The 23,765-nt window shown below is 41.5% G+C and overlaps 2 protein-coding genes across 3 annotated transcripts in view; both read left to right on the top strand.

The window, feature by feature from the left end:
- Positions 1-313: 313 nt before the first annotated feature.
- On the top strand, positions 314-15,999 carry spata13 (spermatogenesis associated 13). Its single transcript, XM_034169520.1, has 11 exons — positions 314-780; positions 6,897-7,041; positions 7,287-7,411; positions 7,674-7,853; positions 8,414-8,593; positions 9,111-9,290; positions 9,398-9,630; positions 11,321-11,450; positions 14,650-15,025; positions 15,149-15,223; positions 15,320-15,999. Exons 1-11 carry the CDS (start codon positions 355-357, stop codon positions 15,511-15,513), a joined length of 2,244 nt encoding a protein of 747 aa, XP_034025411.1. The 5' UTR covers positions 314-354; the 3' UTR covers positions 15,514-15,999.
- A 151-nt stretch (positions 16,000-16,150) lies between these two features.
- Positions 16,151-23,765, top strand: part of tmprss7 (transmembrane serine protease 7) — a 50,269-nt gene continuing 42,654 nt past the window's right edge. The window contains exons 1-8 of one of the 2 annotated variants that reach the window (XM_034169515.1): positions 16,151-16,449; positions 17,205-17,311; positions 19,899-20,022; positions 20,104-20,171; positions 21,752-21,945; positions 22,835-22,870; positions 22,966-23,194; positions 23,335-23,459. In XM_034169515.1, the coding sequence (XP_034025406.1) occupies positions 16,378-16,449; positions 17,205-17,311; positions 19,899-20,022; positions 20,104-20,171; positions 21,752-21,945; positions 22,835-22,870; positions 22,966-23,194; positions 23,335-23,459 (955 nt within the window). In that variant the 5' untranslated portion in view covers positions 16,151-16,377. Of the gene's footprint in view, positions 16,450-17,204; positions 17,410-19,891; positions 20,023-20,103; positions 20,172-21,751; positions 21,946-22,834; positions 22,871-22,965; positions 23,195-23,334; positions 23,460-23,765 lie in introns of both variants that reach the window. The other variant, XM_034169510.1, reaches the window with a different exon arrangement.

The raw sequence follows: 23,765 nt of genomic DNA, 5'->3' as shown, positions 1-23,765 counted from the left end.
AGAGGGTGCAGGTTTTCTTTGCAGCCACTGACTCCAGCAGGTGATTTCACTGATTAATGTCACTTTGAGCAGATGGGATGAGTTCATCATGAGTTTGTTGTTGCTTGTTTTTTTTGTAATTAAAAAAAATTTGTGGGGTATTTACTTAATGTTTTGAAAACAGATGAGCTACAGTGACGTTTGATTTTATTTATTTATTTTTCAAGCCTTGTACAGTGTATATTGTATATGCAGTATCTGTCACCAGTTGGTATGTTTGGTAGCCTTTCTGCTTTCCTGCATATTTAAAGGTCATTGAAATGGGAACATCACTAACATGGCCCTGAGATTTTTTTTGTTTTGACTCCCTAGGCTATGTCTGAACAAGGACAAGAGTCACATCTCCAGTCACAGGAAGATTCTCCAAACGTTTGTAGCACCCCTCCTGTTTCCCCAACGAGCCTTTCACACACAGATGAATCCATAGAAACCTCTGCTGTCAAGCAGAGACGAAGAACTGGCCGGCCAAGACCTCGACCTCTCTCAGACTACGGGCAGCTTGCTTCTAGGAAGCACTTCATTCCAGAGGAAGAGGCAGAACTTCGTATTGAGGAAAGAACAACAGATGCAGCATTGCTGAAAAACTTCAGGTGTTCAGACAGATGTGACCATCTAGAGAGCCTTGAGAACTGCAGCATGAACAGTGACGTTCAGACCAGGAAGCTGCGGCCTGTCTCCGTGATTGGAGTGGTAGATACATATGCTGCTGATGCTGAGGAGAAGGATGACTCTCTTCCTTCTGTAAGCTTCTACACTTTAATTCTAATAGAACCATAGGAATGAATAAAGTTTCCATCTCTACACAGGAAATGTAGTTTTATAACTCCACTGAGTTGGTAAATAAGGATGCCAAATAATTAAATTACTCTTTTCTGTTTGAAATTCAAATCTGTTGTTCTGGTGTTTCATGAGAACATGCATATACTGTATATTTACAATTTCACAATCGTGGAAATTATGCAACGCTTTCTTGTGAGCTTATTCAATGTTTTTTATTACAACCCCAATTTCAATGAAGTTGGGATGTTGTGTAAAATGTAAATAAAAACAGAATACAATAATTTGCAAATCCTCTTACACATATATTCAATTGAATACACCACAAATACAAGATGGCCGAGATACCCCGTCACACTTTGCCAGAATCACGCAGAGTGCCGTTGGAGTAATGAATCGGCGCACATCTGAAAAGTGTTAGATTTCAGTTCTGACAGCCATCTGCGGAAGTCGACGTAGTTGGTCAAAATAGGCCGGTGGCCCAGAGTATGATGCACATATTCATAATTCTCCGGGTGCCATTGAGATGGGACACCTATCCGACGGCGGTCCATGTGTTATCTGAGGACTATCTAACCACAGTTTACATATTCAGATGGTGGTAAAACAGGATCCGAAATGATTTGAGCGCATGCGAGGGAACCTTGAGATGAATCTGGCACGGTATGCCTGCCGGTATGACCTGCACATGCCACATATAATAATGCCCCCCTCCCCAGAACGCAAAGGAACTGTATTTGACACGCTTCATCACAATAATAATTATGAATTATTACCATGTACAGTGCACAGCGGCTATCAAACCAAAAGCTCCGTGCACTGCTGCACGCACAGAGCCGAAAATCTGAACAGGCTGTTATATACACAATAGACCTTATAGTACAGATATTTGTCCATTCCTTCCCATGGGTGAAGGAATATACAAATAATAAATAATGTGAACTCTTGCCACCATCATAACACATGCAGCTGCACCTCTCCGTGCTGCGCCGTAACGCATCTTTGCGGCTCAGAGCTGGGCGGATCTCGCATTGTAATAAATGTTTACCTTCTAACTCTGAGGAGATACAACATGGAACTTGTGCCAGGCCGTTACACCATTAATAAACATGCATCTTACCTCCAACAGCGGTCCAGGATGTTTCACAGCGCGCACGTGGACATGAAGCTGGGACAGCAGCCTGCGGTTAGAATCCTCTCACCCAAAAGAAAAAAATTAATTCCATGTGATAATCTATGGGCGCTTAGTGGCCCATGCATTGTTATGCACGCACGCACACACACACACACGGCTGAGTGATGCCTACAGCCCCACGCATGTGTGCAGAGTGGATGTGCGCGTGAGGAAAATAGCGCTCCGGTCTGCCATGCAGACATTTGGAGATTGGGCAGTCTGCAGCGCATTTTATGGCCGTCTGACAGCAATCTGTGTCATCCACCTGCTGTCTACATATGTTTTGGATGCCATCATGCAGGTGTGGACGAGGCAGTCCAGATGCGTTCGGACCATGGCTGGCCACGCCTCTTTTCCTCCCGACTGCATCGGATAATGGCAATATTTGCATTGCTCCTCCACATTCTTGCTATGTGTGACAGGGGCTTAAATGTTCAAACTAATACATTTCATTGTTTTTGTGCAAATATTTGTTCATTTTGAAATAGATGCCTGCAACACTTTTCAAAAAAACTGGGACAGTGGTATGTTTATCACTGTGTTACATCACCTTTCCTTCTAACAACACTCAATAAGCGTTTGGAAACTGAGGACACTAATTGTTGAAGCTTTGTAGGTGGAATTCTTTCCCATTCTTGCTTGATGTACAACTTCAGTTGTTCAACAGCCCGAGGTCTCCGTTGTCGTATTTTGCACTTCGTAATACGCCACACATTTTCAATGGGCGACAGGTCTGGACTGCAGGCAAGCCAGTCTAGTACCCGCACTCTTTTACTATGAAGCCATGCTGTTGTAACACGTGCACTCATCAGACCACAGCACACTTTTGCAGTTTGTGTCTGTCCATTTCAAATGAGCTCAGGCCCAGAGAAGGCGGTGGCGATTCTGGATGTTGTTGATGTATGGCTTTCGTTTTGCATGGTAGAGTTTTAACTTGCACTTGTAGATGTAGCAACGAACTGTGTTAACTGACAGTGATTTTCCGAAGTGTTCCTGAGCCCAAGCAGTAAGATCCTTTACACAGTGATGTCAGTTTTTAATGCAGTGCTGCCTGAGGGATTGAAGGTCACGGGCATTCAATGTTGGTTTTCGGCCTTGCCGCTTACGTGTAGAAAGTTCTCCAGATTCTCTGAATCTTCTGATTATATTATGGACTGTAGATGATGAATACCTAAATTCCTTGCAATTGAACGTTGAGAAACATTGTTCTTAAACTGTTGGACTATTTTTTTTTTTTTCTTCACGCATTTGTTCACAAAGGTGATCCTCGCCCCATCTTTGCTTGTGAATGGCTGAGACTTTTGGGGACGCTCCTTTTATACCCAATCATGACACTTACCTGTTTCCAATTAACCTGTTCACCTGTGGAATGTTCCAAACAGGTGTTCTTTGAGCATTCAGCAACTTTCGCAGTCTTTTATTGCCACTGTCCCAGCTTTTTTGAAAAGCGTTGCAGGCATCCATTTCAATATGAGCAAATTTTTGCACAAAAACAAAGTTTATCAGTTTGAACATTAAATATCTTGTCTTTGTGGTGTATTCAATTGAATATAGGTTGAAGAGGATTTGCAAATCATTTTATTCTGTTTTTCTTTACATTTCACACAGCATCCCAACGTCATTGGAATTGAGGTTGTATGTTTGGCTGCCCAAAATGATCAGATTTTTCATTTTGCCTTTGACATCATTTGAAAGAAGTGATATCAAGGGAAAAGAGTAATAACGAAGTTTATAAATGGTCAGATTAAACATCTTAACCTTAAACAAATATTATAGCATGACGTACAGTGTATGTTCCAACACTTAGCAGTGTTTTTAGTAAACCTTTATTTAACCAGATAACAACCCACTGAGATTGAGATCTCTTGAACAAGAAAGGCAGCAACACTTGTCATAATACACAAGATAAACAACAAGTCAACCATTAAAATATATATATAAAATACAAGCAATTAACAAAACTATCATTTCAGTCACAGTGACGAAATAAGAGTTATAAAAATGACAGTTTGATTTGAAACAGGCACTGGCCAAAAGATTTCCATTGTCTGTTTCTTAAAATGGAGCGGCAAGCATTCAGAGAAATCAACCCTGATAGTTTCAGTTCACAATGGAGGACATTACAAGCAGAGGTAGCAAAAAAACTGAAAGCTTTCTTTCCTGTTTCAGTTCAAATACAAGGTACAAAAAAATACAACATATCATTTGAGCGCCGATCATAACGGCTTTCAGTTCTCTGAAGAGAACCAACCCAACAATAGCCAACTAAACCAGTCATCCAGTGTGTATATCGCCTTACATTCAAGGAAGGCATGCTAGCATTAGCATACAACTCAGTGGTGGGTGAGGCGGCTACAACCAGTGATAAATCTCAGAGCACAATGGTACACCGCAGTCAAGGATGTAAACAACTGGTTGAAACACTCATATACACATCGCCGTACTCTAGTACAGGCAAAAAAGTAGCAGTTATCAGAAGCGTCTGAGCTCCGTGGGAGAAACATGACTTATTTCTGTTAAAGAAACCAAGCTTCACCCTTAACTTGGAGCTCAAATGTTTAAGATGAACTTTAAAAGAAAGCTCTGTGTCAATAATTGATCCCAAATACTTGTAGCTGGTGACTAGCTCAAGAGTTTTTGTGTGCGCATGTGTGCAAACGCAGGCACATGCAGCACAATACAGTATGAGTCAGAGGAGAAACCCAAATTCTCAATGTTGGATTTCTACATTTTTTTTTCTCAAACCATTTGTTTTTTGTTTTTTTTTTAAGTTAGCAGATTTGGCTATCATATGTGCAAATAACAGTATTTAGTCCCCCATAATTACAATGATTGATTTTTGTAGTTTCTATTTTTTCAAGAGTTATTTATCCACTAATAAAAGACATCAAGAAGGCACACTGGTGTGTCAAGCATCCCCCGTCGGTAATTTGTGGCATGCCATTCAATTAGCTTACTGTTTTATTTCTCATGTTGGTAGAAAATATTTACTGAAGTAAGACTTTTGTGTGCTGATACTGTATTTGGAAATAAAAACACCCAGTTGTGGTACTGACCTAACCATGCTACCATATTGTGATTTTCAGGGCTGGATCCAAAGTGAAAATCTGACAGATGCATTTTTGCCCGATGATAAAATAAAAATCGTATGCGTCTTGTTATTCAATAATCTTCATTCTTTTATTCGACTTTGTCTTATTGTGCACCCGCTCTGTGGAATGGTCTTCCTGCGACCGTGAGACAATCGGAGTCTGTGGACATTTTTAAGTGAAGACTTAAAACCTATTTTTAATCTCTCTTATGAATAGTTTTTTTTTTTTTTTAATCTGTTTTATTCTTTTACTTCTGTTTTTAATTATGTATTTGAATTTTTTTAATTTTTATTTGTTTAAATGTTTTTTATGTTGAACTTTTCTATGTGAGGCGCCTTGACGGCTTTTGTTGTGATTTGGCGCTTTATAAGCCCATTAAATTGAAATTGAACATTTTATTGAGCCATATAGTAAATAAATATGAAATTGGTCACTGGATTCTTAAACTTTGGACAGAATAAACTCTACATGGTGGATACTTGATCTGTGGACATAAATAGGAATAAACAAAATCTGTAGTTTTTGTCAAAAGCATTTCCTTTCAGATATTATTGGCATGAATGTCTTTCCATATATCTGAGCTGAGCTCTTACAGCTGGCTGTGCTGCACGTCAGGATGTAATTTATAAAGAAATACAGCACGTCTCATTTTGGGAGGAAAAAAACATTTTCGTCGATTGTAGTTTCTTGTCTGTATTACAATGTTTGTAAGAGGTGTCATTTTATTTAAAGTGGCAATTCGTTTTGAAGTTATTAATTCCGATCGGACTCTGTCTCAGCAGAAAGCCGCGCAGCCTTTGAAGGTGTACAAACGGAACAGAGGACGATTCTCGTTTCTTGACTGCAACAAGACACGAGTCCCATTTAGTGACTTTAATCCACACAAAAGTGACTCACGGTATTTGAATGGCTTTGAGAGGGGTGAAGAAACGGACTTGCCATTTCTGAAGAGCAGCAAATCAAAGAACCAACGAGCTACTGGCTCGAAGCATTGCTTCAATGGTTCACGGTTCAAAGTGGAGTCGCGCTGCAGAAACGGTTGATTACAGAGCCGCTGCAGACCAAACCCTGAATATCCGACTTTATTTGTACGTTTGACTCTGAAACTCGGAAAAATCCGTATAATTTATGGACAATCTGTATAGGTTGACATGTATGGTCGGAAAACCACCGGAAATGTCATTTCAGTCATCGTAGAATGCCTTTCAAACACACTATTGTTTGAAAACTATTTTAAACCGCTCACCGTTTCTTGATGAAATAAGCGCCCAATATTCCTTGCACAACTTTTTTTCCTGGATGCCATGATCATCGACTCCACTGACGTTATGTTTGTTTGATTCGGTTTGAATTTTCCTGTGTACACCTGCGTGGTGCATTGTGGCATCAAATCAAAAGCTGTGTTCACCGCGGGGACACGTTTTTCTTTTTTCTTTTTTTTTTTACCGATGACGAACGATGCGTAAAAAAATCTGCAACTGCATCAGTCCAGACCGGTCTGGATCCAGGCCTGGTTTTGGTAAACAAAATAGCAGCTCTGCTTTTAAACATTTAAAGATGGAAGACTAACAGTTTGTATAGACCAAATATCTTTGTGGCTGATGGTTTGAGGTAGGTATATGAAAAAGGAGCTGATATGCTTGGTGCAAGAATGTGCCTTGTTGACTTTTTTTTTTTTTCCTGCAGTTGCACCTTAAATGCAGGTCCATTTCCAACCTCTTCAGCTGATTATACTCATTCCTACTTAGTCCTCATTATGTTATTATATATTGGTGTAATATTAAGCTGGCTGAAGATGTTTCTACTTTCTGTAGCCTGTGCCTCGGCCGCCCATCCCGTCCCACCGTGTACCCCCCTACAGAGGAGTATCTGCCAGGTTTCGCCCCTCTGCCCTTTCCCAGAGCACCCCCATTGGCCTGGATCGCGTCGGACGGCACAAGCTCAACAGAGTACTCAGTGGTGAGAACTGATGCATTATGTGGGTGACCGAAAAGGTAGACTAGAGTACAAAAACTCCAAATCTGTGGGAAAATCTGAGATCTGAAATGTTAAAGAAAATTGTTGGTGTAAAATACTTTTTTGTAGATGCAGGTATCTGTAATACTTACTTACTTACTTATTTATTTATTTATTTATTGTTTGTTTATTTTATTTTGTGTTTATTTAGAAGATTATTTTAGGCTTGGCTCGTGTGTGTGTTGCAGATGGTGCATCTGAGAGTTTGGCAACACTTGATGACAGCGTGAGTGAGGAGGAAGAGGGAAGCTTTGAGCTAACAGATGTTCCACCCTACCTGGAGCCAGAGGTGGAGCTAAGCGTGCTGAGCCAGGTAAGGCTGTAGTAGGGAACTTTTACTTGTCGTAGCACACACGAGCAGGTTCTCCAGTAGTGTGTTTTGCATTTACGATGCATTTATCTACTCCTATGCATATCATGTGACCAACCACATGAAAATATTTTTGTGTGTTTTCAAGACTTTTGGCTGCATTACAGCCCACTGCTGATTCCAGGAAGTTGAGATGCCATCATGTTGGACACAGGCTTACACAGCATGTAATTGTCTTTATCTCATGTTTGTGTGTGCTCCTCAGTGGATAAGCTCTGGCCGCACGGTTTATGCTGAGGCTCTCTGGGATCATGTGACCATGGAGGAGCAGGAACTGGCCTTCAAGGCTGGAGATGTTATCCGTGTGCTGGACACCTTCCATAAGGACTGGTGGTGGGGCAGGGGGGTGGACAGGGAAGCCTGGTTCCCTTCCAGTTTTGTCAGGGTAAGTGGGTAGTCTGACCTGTGTGTTAAGTGCATATTTGTTCTGCAGCAGCACAGAAATATCTTGCCAATGAGGACCCATAAAGCCTGACTTTGCCCTCTTAACACTGCGTGTGAAAAGTTTTAAACCTTAAAGTTTTAACATGTTTCCGTGGTAACCAGTGCTGAGTGGCAGCTGAGCCTTAATTAGACAGACTGTGGTTGTCATGGTGAGGTTACTTGATTGGCAGATGAGCGTCTGCTGTGAAATTGCTTGTAGCTACATCAATAATGGAATGCACAATAGAAGCTGGCCAAACTTGCATAGTGATGTGTAGTAAATATGAGTCTGTGTAGTTTTAAGTGTAGTCTTGCCAATTTTGCAGGAAATGTTAGCTTGGTTTCATGTCAAAAATCTGGCAGTGCATTTGTTATCTTGAAAATGCAGCCAGAATGTTTTGGGTTGTTGTTGTTGTGTTTTTTTTTTGTTTTTTGTTTTTTTTTAACATCAGTAGCTGTTTGCATGTCTGTTTGAATGTAGCTGAGTGCATCCCCTTTGACTTTGTGGTGGATGTGTTTCAGCTGCGTGTGAACCAGGAAGACTCCAGTGGGGGAAGTGTGGAGAGTGTGGCTGATCAGGAAGATCCACCTCCCAGGGACACGCTCAGCAGCCGCCACAAGGATCAGATGAGAACCAATGTGGTGCAGGAGATCATGAACACAGAACGTGTTTACATCAAGCATCTCAGAGACATCTGTGAGGTAGGGCTCAGCTGAGTTACATTTCTTCAGTCAACATTTGAGTTTACAGCTTGTTCGTTCTTTCTTTTTTAAGATGTTTCACCCATCTGTTAACTTTGGCAGTCTTAATGTCAACACCAAAATATTTATAGGAAGCTAGTCGGAAAATGTTGTCCATTCAGCTGCTCCCGTTTTTTGTTCGGGGTCGCCACAGCGGATACAGCCAGATCCGCATTGGCATTTGGCACAAGTTTTACGCCGGATGCTCTTCCTGACGCAACTCCAGTATAACCTGGATAAACACACACAGCCGCTGGTACACAGCCGCTGGTGTTCCAAAGAGGTCTTGCATCCAAGTACTAATCAGGCCCCACACTGCTTAGCTTCTGAGATCTGACGGGATCAGGCTTACACAGAGCAGATCGGCTGCATGAAGCTAGTCGGAAAATGAAAACTCAAAAACATGTCCTGTTGGCCAACATTTGTAATACTTTCATGATGCCTTTCATTATAAATATATTGGTTTTGTGTATCTAAGGGTTACATTCGCCAGTCTCGTAAAAACCCTGCAATGTTCACTGAGCTCCAGTTGAAGACGATCTTCAGCAACATTGAAGATATCTACAGGTTTCAAAGACAGTTCCTCCGAGAGCTGGAGAAGAAGTACAACAAAGACCAACCACATCTTAGTGAAATTGGCTCTTGCTTTGTCTCGCAGGTATTGTTCACACACTTTCTTAAATAGCTGATTTATTTATTGATTGATTGATTGATTTATTGATGTCGTCATTCTAAATGATCAAATGCTGTCATTTTTGTCTTTAGGGTGAAGCCTTCTCTGTTTACTCGGAGTACTGTAATACACATCCAGCAGCTTGTGCTGAGCTGCAGCGACTTATGAAATTGAGCCGGTATAAACATTTCTTTGAGGCCTGTCGGCTCCTTCAGCAGATGATTAACATCTCCATTACTGGTTTCTTGCTCACACCTGTCCAGAAGATCTGTAAATACCCCTTGCAGTTGGGAGAACTTCTCAAGTATACTACCAAGGACCACAGGTCGACTGAGCAAATAGTCACTACACTACTTGTGACACTAATACACTGCTTGTACTAATTTTTATATAACAGCACTCTGACATCTTTGTTGCGCTCTAACCTGCATCTTATTTCCAGCCATTGGGTTGTATGTGCTGAGTACTATATTCTGTTCATAAGAAGTTGCTGCAGATACTTTATTATTATTATTAGTAGTAGTAAATAGATTGGTTGGTGAAAGGTTATTCAACTATTTCAATAATCAGTTGTTTAGGGCTTTTATTCAGCAAATATTCTGAACATTTTGTACTTTCAACTTCTTGCATAACGAAAATTGGTTGAGTATATTTTATCATTTTTACTTTCTATCATTTTATAGGTTGAGCAGCTGTTAGGTAATTTAATAAATTTAGAGGATCTAATAAATTTCCATCATCTTTAGTTGCAGTCCTACTATTTATGAAATTAGAGCTACCAAATTTTATGTGAATTACTAAACAGGTGTCTGGGGAGCTTTGCAGAGTATATTCCAGCATGTAGCCCACTGTGACCTAATATTTGCTTTGATTCAGTCGTAGTGCTTTGGTGCTACTTGGCATGTGTTGAGGTACCAGTGTCTGCGTAGTCTTAATTTGATATGGACCATATCTGAAGGTCCTTGTAATTTGATTACTTAAGTTTCCATATTCCAAAATGTTTTAACAGTGAAAACTGGCATTCCTCAGAGATGTGTTCTGGTTCCAACACTGTTGAATACTTGCATGGACTGAGTGTTTGGTAGGTTTGTGTAAACCAGTGGCTTAGGTGCCTAGGAAACATTTACTGACCTTGACTTCATGGACAATGCTGTGATCTTTGCAGAGTCTCTGTTGTCTTGATTGCAACATTTGAGCTTGAGAAGCTAAGTCAGGAATCTGAGTTTTTTGGGGGTTTGCGATTATCCTGAATCAAAATTACCTGCCAGTCTTTCAGTAACTTCCTGGACCTGTCCATCAGAAGTGTATCTGTATGAAGTGAAAGTGTTGAACTTGAGACATTCACTTATCTTGGCAGTGATATTCATGTCTGTGGGTCCTCAGCCTTTGAGATCTGTAGATACCTGGGTAGAGCTTATGGAGTCATGAGGTCACAGGACAGAGGTGTTTGGTGATGCTGATGTCTTTGCAAGAGAGTGTTAGTCAAAGTCTTTAGGTTCCTTGTGCATCTTGTCTGGCTATGTGGTTGTGAGATATGGACACGAGCCAGTGACCTAAAGTGATGGCAAGCAGATGTCCCTGGGTATTGCTGGAATAATTTTGTGCCAAAAGAACAGTTATGTGGGAACCTAAGATGAGGAATATCACTTGCTTTGCATTATCAGTTTCAATATTTTGGCCATGTGCTGCCTTTCTCTGGGCAAGATCTAGTACACAGGTGTCTGTGTTGAGGAACCTGGTGACAAGAGAGGGTCAAGGGGACATTTAAACTGGCTGCAACAGTTTCTCACGTTTGAATGGTGGTGAACTGGTTGTCTGCCTGGGTGGTAGCCATCCAGGGTGGTCCCATGGTGTGGTGGATGTGGCAGTGCATGGCAGTAGCATATGTGTCCATACTTGATTTGGCATATTTGGAAAAGTGTTGCTGTTGATGGAACAAGACTTGTGGTTATTTATTTATTTATTTCCTTCCTTCCTATGGTGGAGTCTCATTGACATTTCCTTCTTTACTACAGTGACTACAGCAGTGTGAGTGACGCGTATAAGACCATGAAGAATGTAGCCAGCCTGATAAATGAGAGAAAAAGAAGGCTGGAAAGTGTTGATACCATTGCTCACTGGCAGGTCTCCATTCTGCACTGGGAGGTGATGACTTAAATATTTCTACTAGATTTATATTGTAGTTCTTATCACTTAATCTTTGTCCTCTTCCAGCTTTGAGGTAAAGTAAGTTATTGAATTGTACAACCTCAGTTCCAATGAAGTTGGGACGTTGTGTAAAATGTAAATACAAACAGAATACAATGATTTGAAAATCCTCTTCAACCTATATTCAATTGAATACACCACAAAGACAAGATATTTAATGTTTAAACTGATAAACTTACTTCCTCATTTTGACATGGATGCCTGCAGCATGTTTCAAAAAAGTTGGGACGCGGCAACAAAAGACTGGGAAAGTTGATGAATGCTCAAAGAACACCTAACTGGAAATGGGTGAGTGTTATGATTGGATATAAAAGGAGCGTCCCCAAAAGGCTCAGCCATTCACAAGCAAAGATGGGGCGAGGATCACCACATTGTGAACAACTGTGTGAAAAAATTGTCTAACAGTTTAAGAACAGTGTTTCTCAATGTTCAATTGCAAGGAATTTAGGGATTCCATCATCTACAGTCTATAATATAATCAGAATATTCAGAGAATCTGGAGAACTTTCTACACGTATGAGGCAAGGCCGAAAGCCAACATTGAATGCCCGTGACCTTTGATCCCTCAGGCGGCACTACATTAAAAACCAACATCATTGTGTAAAGGATCTTACCACGTGGACTCAGGAACACTTCAGAAAACCATTGTCAGTTAACACAGTTCGTCCCTACATCTACAAGTGCAAGTTAAAACTCTACCATGCAAAACGAAAGCCATACATCAACAACATCCAGAAACGCCGCCGCCTTCTCTGGGCCTGAGCTCATTTGAAATGGACAGACGCAAAGTGCAAAAGTGTTCTGTGGTCTGATGAGTCCACATTTCAAATTGTTTTTGGAAATCATGGACGTCGTGTCCTCCGGACAAAAGAGGAATAAGACCATCCAAATTGTTACCAGTGCAAAGTTCAAAAGCCAGCATCTGTGATGGTATGGGGGTGTGTTAGTGCCCATGGCATGGGCAACTTACATCTGTGATGGCACCATCAATGCTGAAAGGTACATCCAGGGTTTGGAGCAACACATGCTGCCATCCAAGTAACGTCTTTTTCAGGGATGTCCCTGCTTATTTCAGCAAGACAATGCCAAGCCACATTCTGCATGTGTTGCGTGCAGAATGTGGCTTGGCATTGTACCCACACTCTTTTACTACAAAGCGTGGCTTTGTAGTAAAAGAGTGTGGGTACTAGAGTGGCCTGCCTGCAATCCAGACCTGTCACCCACTGAAAATGTGTGGAGCATTATGAAGTGCAAAATATGACAACGGAGACCTCGGGCTGTTGAACAACTGAAGTCGTACATCAAGCAAGAATGGGAAAGAATTCCACCTACAAAGCTTAAACAATTGGTGTCCTCACTTCCCAAACGCTTATTGAGTGTTGTTAGAAGGAAAGGTGATGTAACACAGTGTTAAACGTACCACTGTCCCAGCTTTTTTGAAACATGTTGCAGTCATCCATTTCAAAATGAGCAAATATTTGCACAAAAACAGTGTATCAGTTTGATCATTAAATTTCTTGTCTTTGCGGTGTATTGAATTGAATATAGGTTGAAGAGGATTTGCAAATCACTGTATTCTGTTTTTTACATTTTACATAACATTCTAACTTCATTGGAATTGGGGTTGTAATTGATTAGTTGATTGAGTAATGAAACAAAAGATTAATATTTCCGTACAGAGGGATCACATCATTATGCATTTAATAAATTAACATACATCATGCTGTGTTTGTGTTCCTGGAGGGATGATTCTTCACAAAACAGTACTAAGTTATTCTGAATGATCCTAGAATTCTATGATGAAACAGTTCTGTCCTGATGGAAGTGCTCTCATTTGTTTGCTGAAATATAAATCATTTGCTCTGGTCTTCAGTCATCAAATTTCATCTCAGGTGAACACTATGATATGTTCTGGACTGATGGTCCTCTCCACTGACATCAGCAAGATGCCTAAAGAGGGAATGTTGTTGGGCTGGATGCGTCTTCACCTTTCCAGTGGAGTTTTTCTTCCAAACATGTTCCCTCTGTGGAGCAAAGTTGTGAAGCATTTGAGGAGTCATATCCATCACTTTGGTGATCCTACTGGACGATGAATACATATAATGATGTTTATTGGTCTGTCATGTCTGGCTGTTTTGTGGTTCCCCTGCTGCCCGGGGAACCACAGGGCGGCAGGGGAACCACAAAATGGCGGCTGGGATTAGGATCAGCACCTCTAAATCTGAGGCCATGGTTCTCAGCAGGAAACAGATGGATTGCCTACTCCGGGTAGGGAATACGGCCTTGCGCCAAGTGAAGGAGTTGGCGCAGCAGGGGCGGTATTGCATTCGCTCTGCCATACTGTTGTGATGAAAAGGGAGCTGACCCAAAAGGCGAAGCTCTCGATCTACTGGTCAATCTTTGGTCCTACTCTCGCCTATGGTCATGAGTGTTGGGCCATGACCAAAAGAACTAGATCACGGGTACAAGCAGCCGAAATGGGGTTCCTCAGGAGGGTGGCTGGTGTCTCCCTTAGAGATAGGGTGAGACGTTCGGTCATCTGTGGGAGGCTCGGAGTAGAGTCGCTGCTCCTTCGCGTTGAAAGGAGCCAGCTGAGGTGGTTTGGGCATCTGTTAAGGATGCCTCCTGGGCGCCTCCCAAGGGAGGTGTTCCAGGCATGTCCATCTGGGAGGAGACCCTGGGGAAGACCCAGGACTAGGTGGAGAGATTATATCTCCACACTGGCCTGGGAACGCCTCGGGATCCCCCAGTCAGAGGTGGTCAATGTGGTATGGGAAATGGAAGTCTGGGGTCCCCTGCTGGAGCTGTTGCCCCTGTGACCCGAACCCAGAAAAGCGGTTGAAGATGAGTGAGTGAGTGAGTGTTTTGTCGTTCCCAGTGGAATCCCATTTGTCAGATACTGAATCATTTCATTGTTGGTTCAAATGTAGGGAAATGCAATGACGGCAAAAAGCAATTTCAGATTTGTGAAATTCTGTGAATGGAGTCCAAGGAAGATTGAGTCTCTTCTGACCATTTGTTAGGGCCCAACAGCTTACTAGAACACAGCTATGCTCAATTCCATAGGTTTAGCGTGTATGCATATATATCGTTTACTGTAATAAAACACTGTTTCTGTAAATGCTTTTGCTTTTAGGGATCTGACGTACTGGAACGCAGCTCTGACCTGATCTACTCTGGCGAGATGAATCGACTCATCCGGCAAGGCAAAATGCAACAGCGCAGCTTTTTTCTGTTTGACCACCAGCTCATTTTCTGCAAAAAAGATGTCCTACGGAGAGACCTGCTCCACTACCGTGGGCGGCTAGATATGGACCAGACCGAGGTGGTGGATGTGCCTGATGGGCGGGACCCAGACCTGGCTTTGACCCTGAAGAGTGCTCTGCTCTTGCGCCACGCCTCCACCCTGGAGAATGTGTGCGTATTGTGCTGCAGAAAGGCCGAGGACAAGCAGAGGTGGTTACAGGCTTTTGCGAAGGAGAGAGACAGAGTCAAGGAGGACCAAGAGATGGGTGAGCTGTCATATTGCCTGTGATGCTAAATGTATTCTGTGGGCTCGTCATCAGATGCTAAACATTGTGCAAGGTGTCACGGAGGGAAATGTTTTAGTAATTATGTTGACTTTGTTATGACAGGGATGGAGATCAGTGAAGAACAAAGAAAGCGGGCCATTATTAATGCCCGAAGAGCCAAACAGGGGAAAATAAAAAGTATGTGCATTTCTGGATACACATAAATCGCTCTTCAAATTTTTCAGTCTTATCAATTTGCTTCTCATTTGTGATTTTCATTTTGCTGTCTTTTAGCTATGGGTTACTCTGGTTCTGTTCCTCCTCACCACCAAAACCTGCAGCAGAACCTTCACCCACTTCACCAGCGCCACATCACCATTCCAACCAGCGTGCCTCAGCAGCAGGTGTTTTCTCTGGCTGAGCCCCCAAAACGAAAGCCTTATTATCTTCTTTATAGCATCACACGCAACACCTTTTTCCGAAAGTGAGGCTTTGCTGCTTTGTCCTTTTCATGGTTTCTCTCTGGTCACATTTGGAAGAAATCCAAATCCGTCCTGAAGACTTAAAGAACACTTCTTAGTTTTTGTGTTTTCAGAACCTACTGTGAGTTTTTGTGCCTTCTATGTTTTGTAATGTGTCTGTTGTTGTTGTCGAATATTGACGTGCAGTGCTGACTTTAGAAGAGGTATCACAAAAAAGTGTTAAAATATAGTGTCCATTTTGTTGGTGTGTCAAGATGCTAATCAACTAAAGCTGAAGAACAGGACCCTGTCATCAAATCCAGCTGAAACATCTTGGTGTTAATTATGATGATGTTTATTCAGCTTTTCAGTTGACAAACATGGTTTTAGTTTATTTCACAAAGGCTGGACCCTTTTTAGTTGTGCTGTGAGTCTGTCAGCTCTGAGTACAAAACGGCCAGAGGTGACAGTTGACAAGTGACCCTTCTAACAATGTAAATAAAAATTATACAAACAAAAAGATAGAATAGTGTCATTGTACTTGTTTTATTTGAACTAGCTGCTCATTTCCTCGTTGAAAGGGGGAACAGACTTTAAAGTATTTTCAGTATTAATGTGAAGGGAGCAAGAAAAGTTACTGAATGAAACCTTAACCATATGACTAGGGGAGGGTTTCCATCAGAATGATCCTCATTTCCTCACTGCTCACCTGTGCTGAAGGATCCTGTTTCATGCACCTGTCGGCTGTGCGTCTTGGGCACAGTGCGCTGTGTGACTACGTACTCTGTTCTGTTTTGTTGTTGTTTATAAGCCAGTTTTGTTCCCCCCAAAGGACAAAATGGCTTTTACAAACTTTAAAATTAGATAGGAACCTGACGGGATGCCTGTGTCATGGGCACAGAGTGCAGAGAGAACGAGCAGACGAGTGGAGATGATGATGCGTCTCAGCAGGATGCTACTAGTGTAAGTAGTAATTATACTTCTAGAAGCAATGTGGATGAGTATAACTACATTTTAACTCGTATCAGCCATCTCACAATTAAACTTTGGATTTGTGTAACTTCTGTTGAAACAATTGTTGCTGCATAAAATGCCATATTTGTGGTCATTTTGCTTGAATATGTATAAAATAAACTGCTGTTTCAATATATGTTTAGTGCTACCATTTGCTCAGTATGGGATGACACTGAATGAATAATATATGAGCAGTGGGTAACTCAATGAGAGCTGTATCTAATGGTGCTCTTGGTTCTTCAAATGATGGTGCATCGTTTCCAGCGATCACACTACACAAGTTGCTGCCACAATTGGAAGTCTGTGACATTTTTGTTAATGTTTGTTTTCATTTTTGTGGTGCAAATACCCACCAGATTGACTTGCACACGTTTCTGTGCATTTCGGATTGATTAGTCTTGGTTAGCCATGTGTAATGTGAGCTAGCCTAGATGAATAGAAACTGATAAGAGAGCGGTACCAACAGGGTTATGGCATTTTGACCTCTTGACATCTCAAGTAATTCAACCTACATATGGTTATTGCTCTAATACAGTTGGCTGAACTAGGCTGCATTAAGGGATGCTTGTTCTTTTGATGTCATTTGAACATCGTAAACTATATCTCTAATCAAAGGAGCACAAATTGGGTTGACCTTTAGAAAGGGTAAAGTAAATCAGCTGCTGGTTGTGATGGCACTTTACATAATTGTGTTACCCCTACAGATTGCGGATGTGTCTGTGGAGGTGGCCACAGTGGATCACACTCTGCAAAAGCTACGCAGAAAGTGCAGGAGACGCCGACAGAAGACCAGCGAACTGAAGAAACTGTGGTCCCGGTTGTTGAACATTCAGTATCTCATTGTCATTGTTGCAGTAGTGGTTTTTGTGGTGGTAGTGATCATGTGGTCACTGCTGTGGGTGTTTATATGTAAGTATACGTGACACTGTTACAATACAGATTTTTACAATGCCCACTCAAGAATATATGAACAGAATTGACTAGAAGGGCAGCACGATGGCTTAGTGGTTAGCATTGTTGCCTCACAGCAAGAAGGTCATGGGATCAGTTCCCACCTGTGGAGTTTGCATGTTCTTCTCATGTTTGTGTGGGTTCCCTCCAGGTGTGCTGGTATTCTGCCATCCAAAGACATGCAGGTTAGGTGGATTGGAAACTTTAAATTGTCCATATGTGTATGTGCAGGTGTGAATATGTTTGTTTGTCTGTATGTGGCCCTGCAACAGACTGGTGTCTTGTCCAGGGTGTACCCTGCCTTATGACTGCTGAAATAGTCTCCAGCTTGCCGCCCCATGAATCTTAATTGGAGTAAACAGTTAAAGATGAGTGAATGAATGTGCTAGGAAGTAATACTAGCTACCAAGGTCCTGTGATTAGCAGTAAAGCTTCATAAATCACATGCAAAAATATAGCTACTTGTGCCTGCCTGAACATGCCCAGACTGTCCTCACATTCATTTTTAACATATGAAAGAGGTCCTACATAGGCCGTGAGGCCCAATGGTGGCAGTGACAGCCCAATTCCTTATCTCATTGAACTTCTTTCAGATAAAAGAATTGGGCAGCGCATAGTCTTGAGAGCGGGTGCTAAAGGAATAAAATATGACACACAACGATGTTTTCAATGGGTTTTTGGGCAAATTACACGCAAACAAGTGAAAAATGCAAAGGAAAAGTGACGATGCAGTGTGGGAAAGTGGACGTGTTGCAAAGCACAAACGCTGAGGTGGTTTTGCAAGCGAGAGAAAGGAGCTACTCTGGTTAGCTGTGTGGGCTAGAGGTAGGCGATACCAGGAATTTTGGTATTGATCCGATACCAAGTAAATACAGGCCCAGTATTGCCAATATCAATACCGATACCTTTTCATATTTAAGCTTCATAGAAGACCTAGGATAGAATTTCGCCAAACATTGTATGTGACAACAAAATACTTTATCAACATTTTTGTTTAAAAAAAATATCATTCAACACAACTTAAAACAAAATCTCCTGAGGTAGAGAGCTGACAAACCACAATGCAAGGGTGCGTTGTTCCGTGTTGTATGACACAGTGCAGCTTTGATGAATCTGCGTGCGCAGTAGTCAGTGTGTGCGGGAGAGAAAAAAGCTTTGAGTATCGATCTTTTTACACGAGGATCGTTCAATATCAATACCAGCGTTGATATCGATATTATCGATATTAGGATCAATCCGCGCACCTCTATCTAGTGTGGGCTAACGCTTACTAACAACATTTCCCACTCACTGTCTTCCCTTGTCCACTGGGAACCGGAAAAAAAAAACTTTATGCGACTGCTTCGGTGATTGCACCCGAAAACAAAATAGTACACCCTTTATCCGTATGAAGTTATGCTGTGTATATATATTGCACAACAGCAGGGGAGGTCCCCGCAAGTAGTCAAATCCTGCCATATCATGCAGGGTTCAAACGAGACTGCGGTGCCCTCTTACTAATTACTATAAAATGCCAGCATGGCCCAAAATAAGAGGTTCACTGGCCTTCACCTGCATCTACTGGAGGTAAAAAATAACAGCACTAAATATGCATTCATTGATTTACTCCATTAACCATATTCTTGCTCTGGTAATTGTAGAGAACATGACAGAGGGCTATAAATATGAAGCTTACATATGTGAGGTTTCCTGATACTACCTCCAAAATGTTTCACTCTGTACAATTTCTTGTGAAAAGTTTTTTTTTTTTTTTTTTTTTTTTACTTTAGCTCACAATGGACCTGCTAGCTTGCGCTGCTAGTATCGAGTATATAGTAGTGCCAGTTGATAATATTCCTTGCAGCAAATGTTCTGAAGTCTGGCATATGTAAAAGTCTATTTAAGGTATGTGGTGTTGCTGAACAATACCCTGAAAAATCTGAAGCCTGTGTTTAGAAAGTTTGAAAAGTCTGTTCGCTATTAGCAAGCTAATTAGCGTTATCTAGCATTAGTGTTTTCCTGCTAACAAAGGCCTCCCAGTGCTATCACATTAAGTAACTTTAGTTATAAAGTGCAGTTACATCTTGAATGTTTAAGAAGTTGTCTTTAAACAATCCTGTATGTCATCTTTATACAGATTTATGCAAAAATATTGTTTTTGGCCTGTTATTGTAGTTGCTTAAAAGTTGGGAGTAATCTTGCTAACAAACCAACAAATGCTCCATTCATGGTTTACTGTAAATTCATTTTAGTATTTTTTAAATTTTACTATTTGAAAATATTTTGCTGTATTGTTACATAACATTGGCCACTTAATTTAATAGTAAGAATTGGATTACACTAAATTGTTTCATTAATATTTATTTTGGAGCATATTTTAAATTCTGTATAATTTAGTAGTACTGATAAACTCTCTCCAGTACTGTATGATGCCCATTTGATGTCTTTTTGATGTATATAGTTCGCAGGGAAAGCGACAGTGGAGCATATTTCGCTGGGATGCTCCGGGTTGCCAATGTTGACTTCATCCCAGAGTACCGCCAGGCCGAATCCCAAGAGTTTGTATCCATGGCAAACAAAATACAGCATGTGGTATGTGTCACCCCACCCTGTTACTCAGATAAGTGTTCAAGATTTTATGGAGTGATAGTGTTAACCACTGATGTGTTGTAGGTGAGCAACGTGTACAAGATGTCCTCAGTGGCAAGACTCTACAAGCATGCTGTCATTTCAGATCTCAGGTACAGTGTGGCTGTTAGTCATCATCATGTCCAGGAAGTCATGCTGAAACATTATCATGAGATTTAAGGCACTTGTTTTTTGGTGGAATTCATATTTAAGGGTTGTGGGAAATGATGATGCAAAATGAAAATGTATTTTATAAGCAAGAAAGCAGAAATTCAGTGAAAACAAAGGATGAGTCATGCTCTTAAAAAAAAAAAACTTTTTGTTTGCCTGACTTCCTTGTGTGATGTCATCAGGACTGGTCTGGGAGCTTGCGCTGGTGCTGCATGTTGCTGCATGCACCACAGTACACTACACGACCAAGGCAGACAATCTGTACATCTCCAAATCTCAAAACTAACCATGTGTCTGCTATAGCCAGCTGAAATGTGGGCGACACTGTGGCAGTTCCTCAACAAGAGGCACTCGGATGGACAAAACAGAGAAAATTTCATAGCTGGCGTTCCCTCATAATGCAAGTGAGACTCCTGAGTCTTCCTAAGTAATTATTTGTTTGACACAAAAGTTATTCCAGTGGTACCCATGGATCTTCCAAAAAGCCTGAGTGCAAAATATAGCCTTTGTCCAAATCTCACAACCATACCGTAAGTCAGGAAGGAGCTAGATCCTCAAGACTTAGACCTTCACTCATGACTCCAAATGCTATTACCAGGCATCTCTGTCTCAAAAGGACCAGAGATGTTAAGGTCATTGCCGAAATAAGTGAAGTCTCAGCAGTTCAACACTTCAGCAATGCAGTTCTGATGGGTGAGTCCATGACATTATTGAAAAGCTGTATTTTAGTCTTGATCCGGGACAATTGTCACTTCAAGGTCAGTAAAGCTTTCCTCCCCAACAAAGGTGCCTAAGCAGCTGGTTTCAACAATCCTACCAAACATCCAGTCCATGTAAGCACTGAACAGTGTAAGTGCCAGAGCATGTCTGGGGAAAAACTGGGAAAAATTCAAATACAGGGCTTGCAGTACCTGTGCACAGACCAGCCATAATGTTCTGGCACTTCTTGGATATACCTGAAGTCACCAGGCTCAATTTGTTAGGGAAAAAAAGGGGTGGGGGGGGGGGGGTCAGTATGTACTTGGTTTGGGTACTTGATCACTGAATGTGTGTTCTTGACTCATCATTGACTATAAGTATGATTCTGTGAAGGCTCTCAGTTGTCCAGGTGGTTTCCATAATAGAGAAGCTTGAATCTTCGACTGGACTTGGTTGCTTGACGCGAGGATGTTTCGCTTCAAATCGCAGAAGCTTCCTCAGCTAAAATTCTTGCTCTGGTGGTCTGACTTCTGTCTTGACTCTTGTAGAGAAGAAACCAAACCAGAAGTCAGACCACCAGAGCAAGAATTTTAGCTGAGGAAGCTTCTGCGATTTGAAGCGAAACGTCTTCGCATCAAGCAACCCAGTTCAGTCGAAGATTCAAGCTTCTCTACTATAAGTATGATGTTACAAAAAATAACATCCAAACTGGTATTCAATTCCAGCTTCTTCCACTTCCACAGCAAAAAAAACACACCTTATTGTATTTATTTATTTACTGCTTTAAATTTTAATTGTACTGTATATCTGTTTCTTGCCATAGTAATAACAATAAAGGTGGTGTCCTGGTGCATTTCTGGATGGTGTTTGTGGTCCCTCGTCTGAAAAGCCCAGCAATGTGTGAGGAGTGTGTCTGGGCCATTCTCAGAGATTCTGTGTACACCAGCCTAAGGAACCGCTCCTCTGTGGGCTACCTGCTTGGCCTACCAGTGGATATAGACTCCATTCTCATTAATGGTGTGTCTGTCTGTTGGCATGTGCATCACATCTAAAGCTTTGGTCCCACCAAATAATAAAGCCATGAATAAATGAGCCACGTGTGGATGTGTCTGAAATTTCAATGATTATTCGAATAATGAGCCATGTACATGAACATTGTGCAAACAATTAAAAAACACTGCGTGAGTGTGAGTGATTACGTCAGATCACACAGGGCAGCTCATGCGATCGATTATAACGAGATTTTAAATCTATCATAAATGAACTTTTACAGCTCATAAGAAGAAATGAACATGCAACTGTTTTACCAACCTATTACAATATAAGCATTACAAATAATTACCTTTTAGACTGTTACAAATACCTTCTTCACCTCCTGAAGCGCAGGAGAGAGAGTAAAAAAGCTCCTGATGAAACAGTCCTCTGTGAATCCGGAGGCGATTAGAGGTGTTTTCAACAGCTAAACTCTGACAGAAAATGATTAATCCACTGTGAAATAATTATTTTATATACAGCGTCTATCGTGCAAAGCAGGCAGAATTGTCACAATGAAGTGCGCGAGAGGGTGGAGCCAAAATAGCCTGTCTTCATAGCTGCCAGGTACAGCCTCGTCCTCACCACAAACATGCCTCTGACATCCTCGTAGTACCTCAAACACAAACTGCCATGCGCTGTTTTTGCTAAATTTTGAACTTCTTCAAATTAGCACCATGTCCAGAGATGAGCCTTGTGAGCTGAATATTCTGCCTCTAAGAGCCACTATTGTCCAACGTTTGTTGAATAACTGGACTTGTACTAAAAAACAAAAAACATGCTGCGTGGTTCATTATCCATCGTTCATTATTCGGTGGGACCAGGACTTACGAGCATTTATCAATCACACACCGACTGTTTTGCCTTCCTACAGCTGTGCAGCGCTCAGATTATACATCAAATGTAGCAGGTGGGAAAAACACAGCAGTAAGTCTTATAAAAGCTTCTTATTTGAATGTGTTCTAATGAGCCCCCCCCCCCCCCCCCCCCCCCCCAAAAAAAAAGGCTCGCAGTGTGTCGATAAGATGTTTGCCAATCTTCTTGGGGCAAGGGTCCCCTTAAATGTCTTCTCATCATGGGGTGGAGTGAGTTGCCACATAAAGCTCACTTCCATCCCAAACTCCCTGATCCGCTTAACAATCGCCTCATTTCTGATTGAGCCCAGCGCCTGTGTAAATGATGGCCTCACTGTGTATGATGCTCTGCTGCCCATGAGAGGGCGCATTCTCCACAGGTGAGTCTCAGTTTTTGACTCACACAGTTATGGAGTTGGCTGCTACCTGTATAAGATGTCATGTTTTGGTGTAGGACGTTGCAGTGGTCATGCTGTAAGATATCGTCCTGCATATAGTAAAGTTCATTCCTGTGCTGCAGGCTGTGTGATCCCGTGTCCAGCTCCTTCTCCCTGGTGTCTACCTCTAATGTCATGCTGCTGTCCTTTAGAATGACTAATGGCAACAAGAGTTTCAGAGGGCACTTTGAGGCCATCGCCGATGAAAGTAAGATCCATTTTCATGGTTAATTTATAAGCAGCAGCCCTGGTTCAGGTACATGTGCAGTACTACTGAAGGGTATTTTAATAGAATGGCACTAATTAAAACATTTGCAAGATAATTTAGGAAGAGTTTTACAGAGATGCTTATTTTAATGTTTTTAGGTGCAGACTGGCATATCGCTTGACAAAGTTTGATCCAGATTGTGGATTTTGTTGACATGTGAATTTAACATTGAAAAGCCCATTTGGTGTACATTTTGCATTATATCTCAATCGAATGTGCCTCAATCACTCTCATTTTTCTCTTATC

The sequence above is a fragment of the Thalassophryne amazonica genome, chromosome 1, assembly GCF_902500255.1.
Source record: "Thalassophryne amazonica chromosome 1, fThaAma1.1, whole genome shotgun sequence".
Lineage (NCBI taxonomy): Eukaryota > Metazoa > Chordata > Actinopteri > Batrachoidiformes > Batrachoididae > Thalassophryne > Thalassophryne amazonica.
Note: the sequence above shows the minus strand (reverse complement) of the source record. Positions and strands in the feature narration are given on the sequence as shown.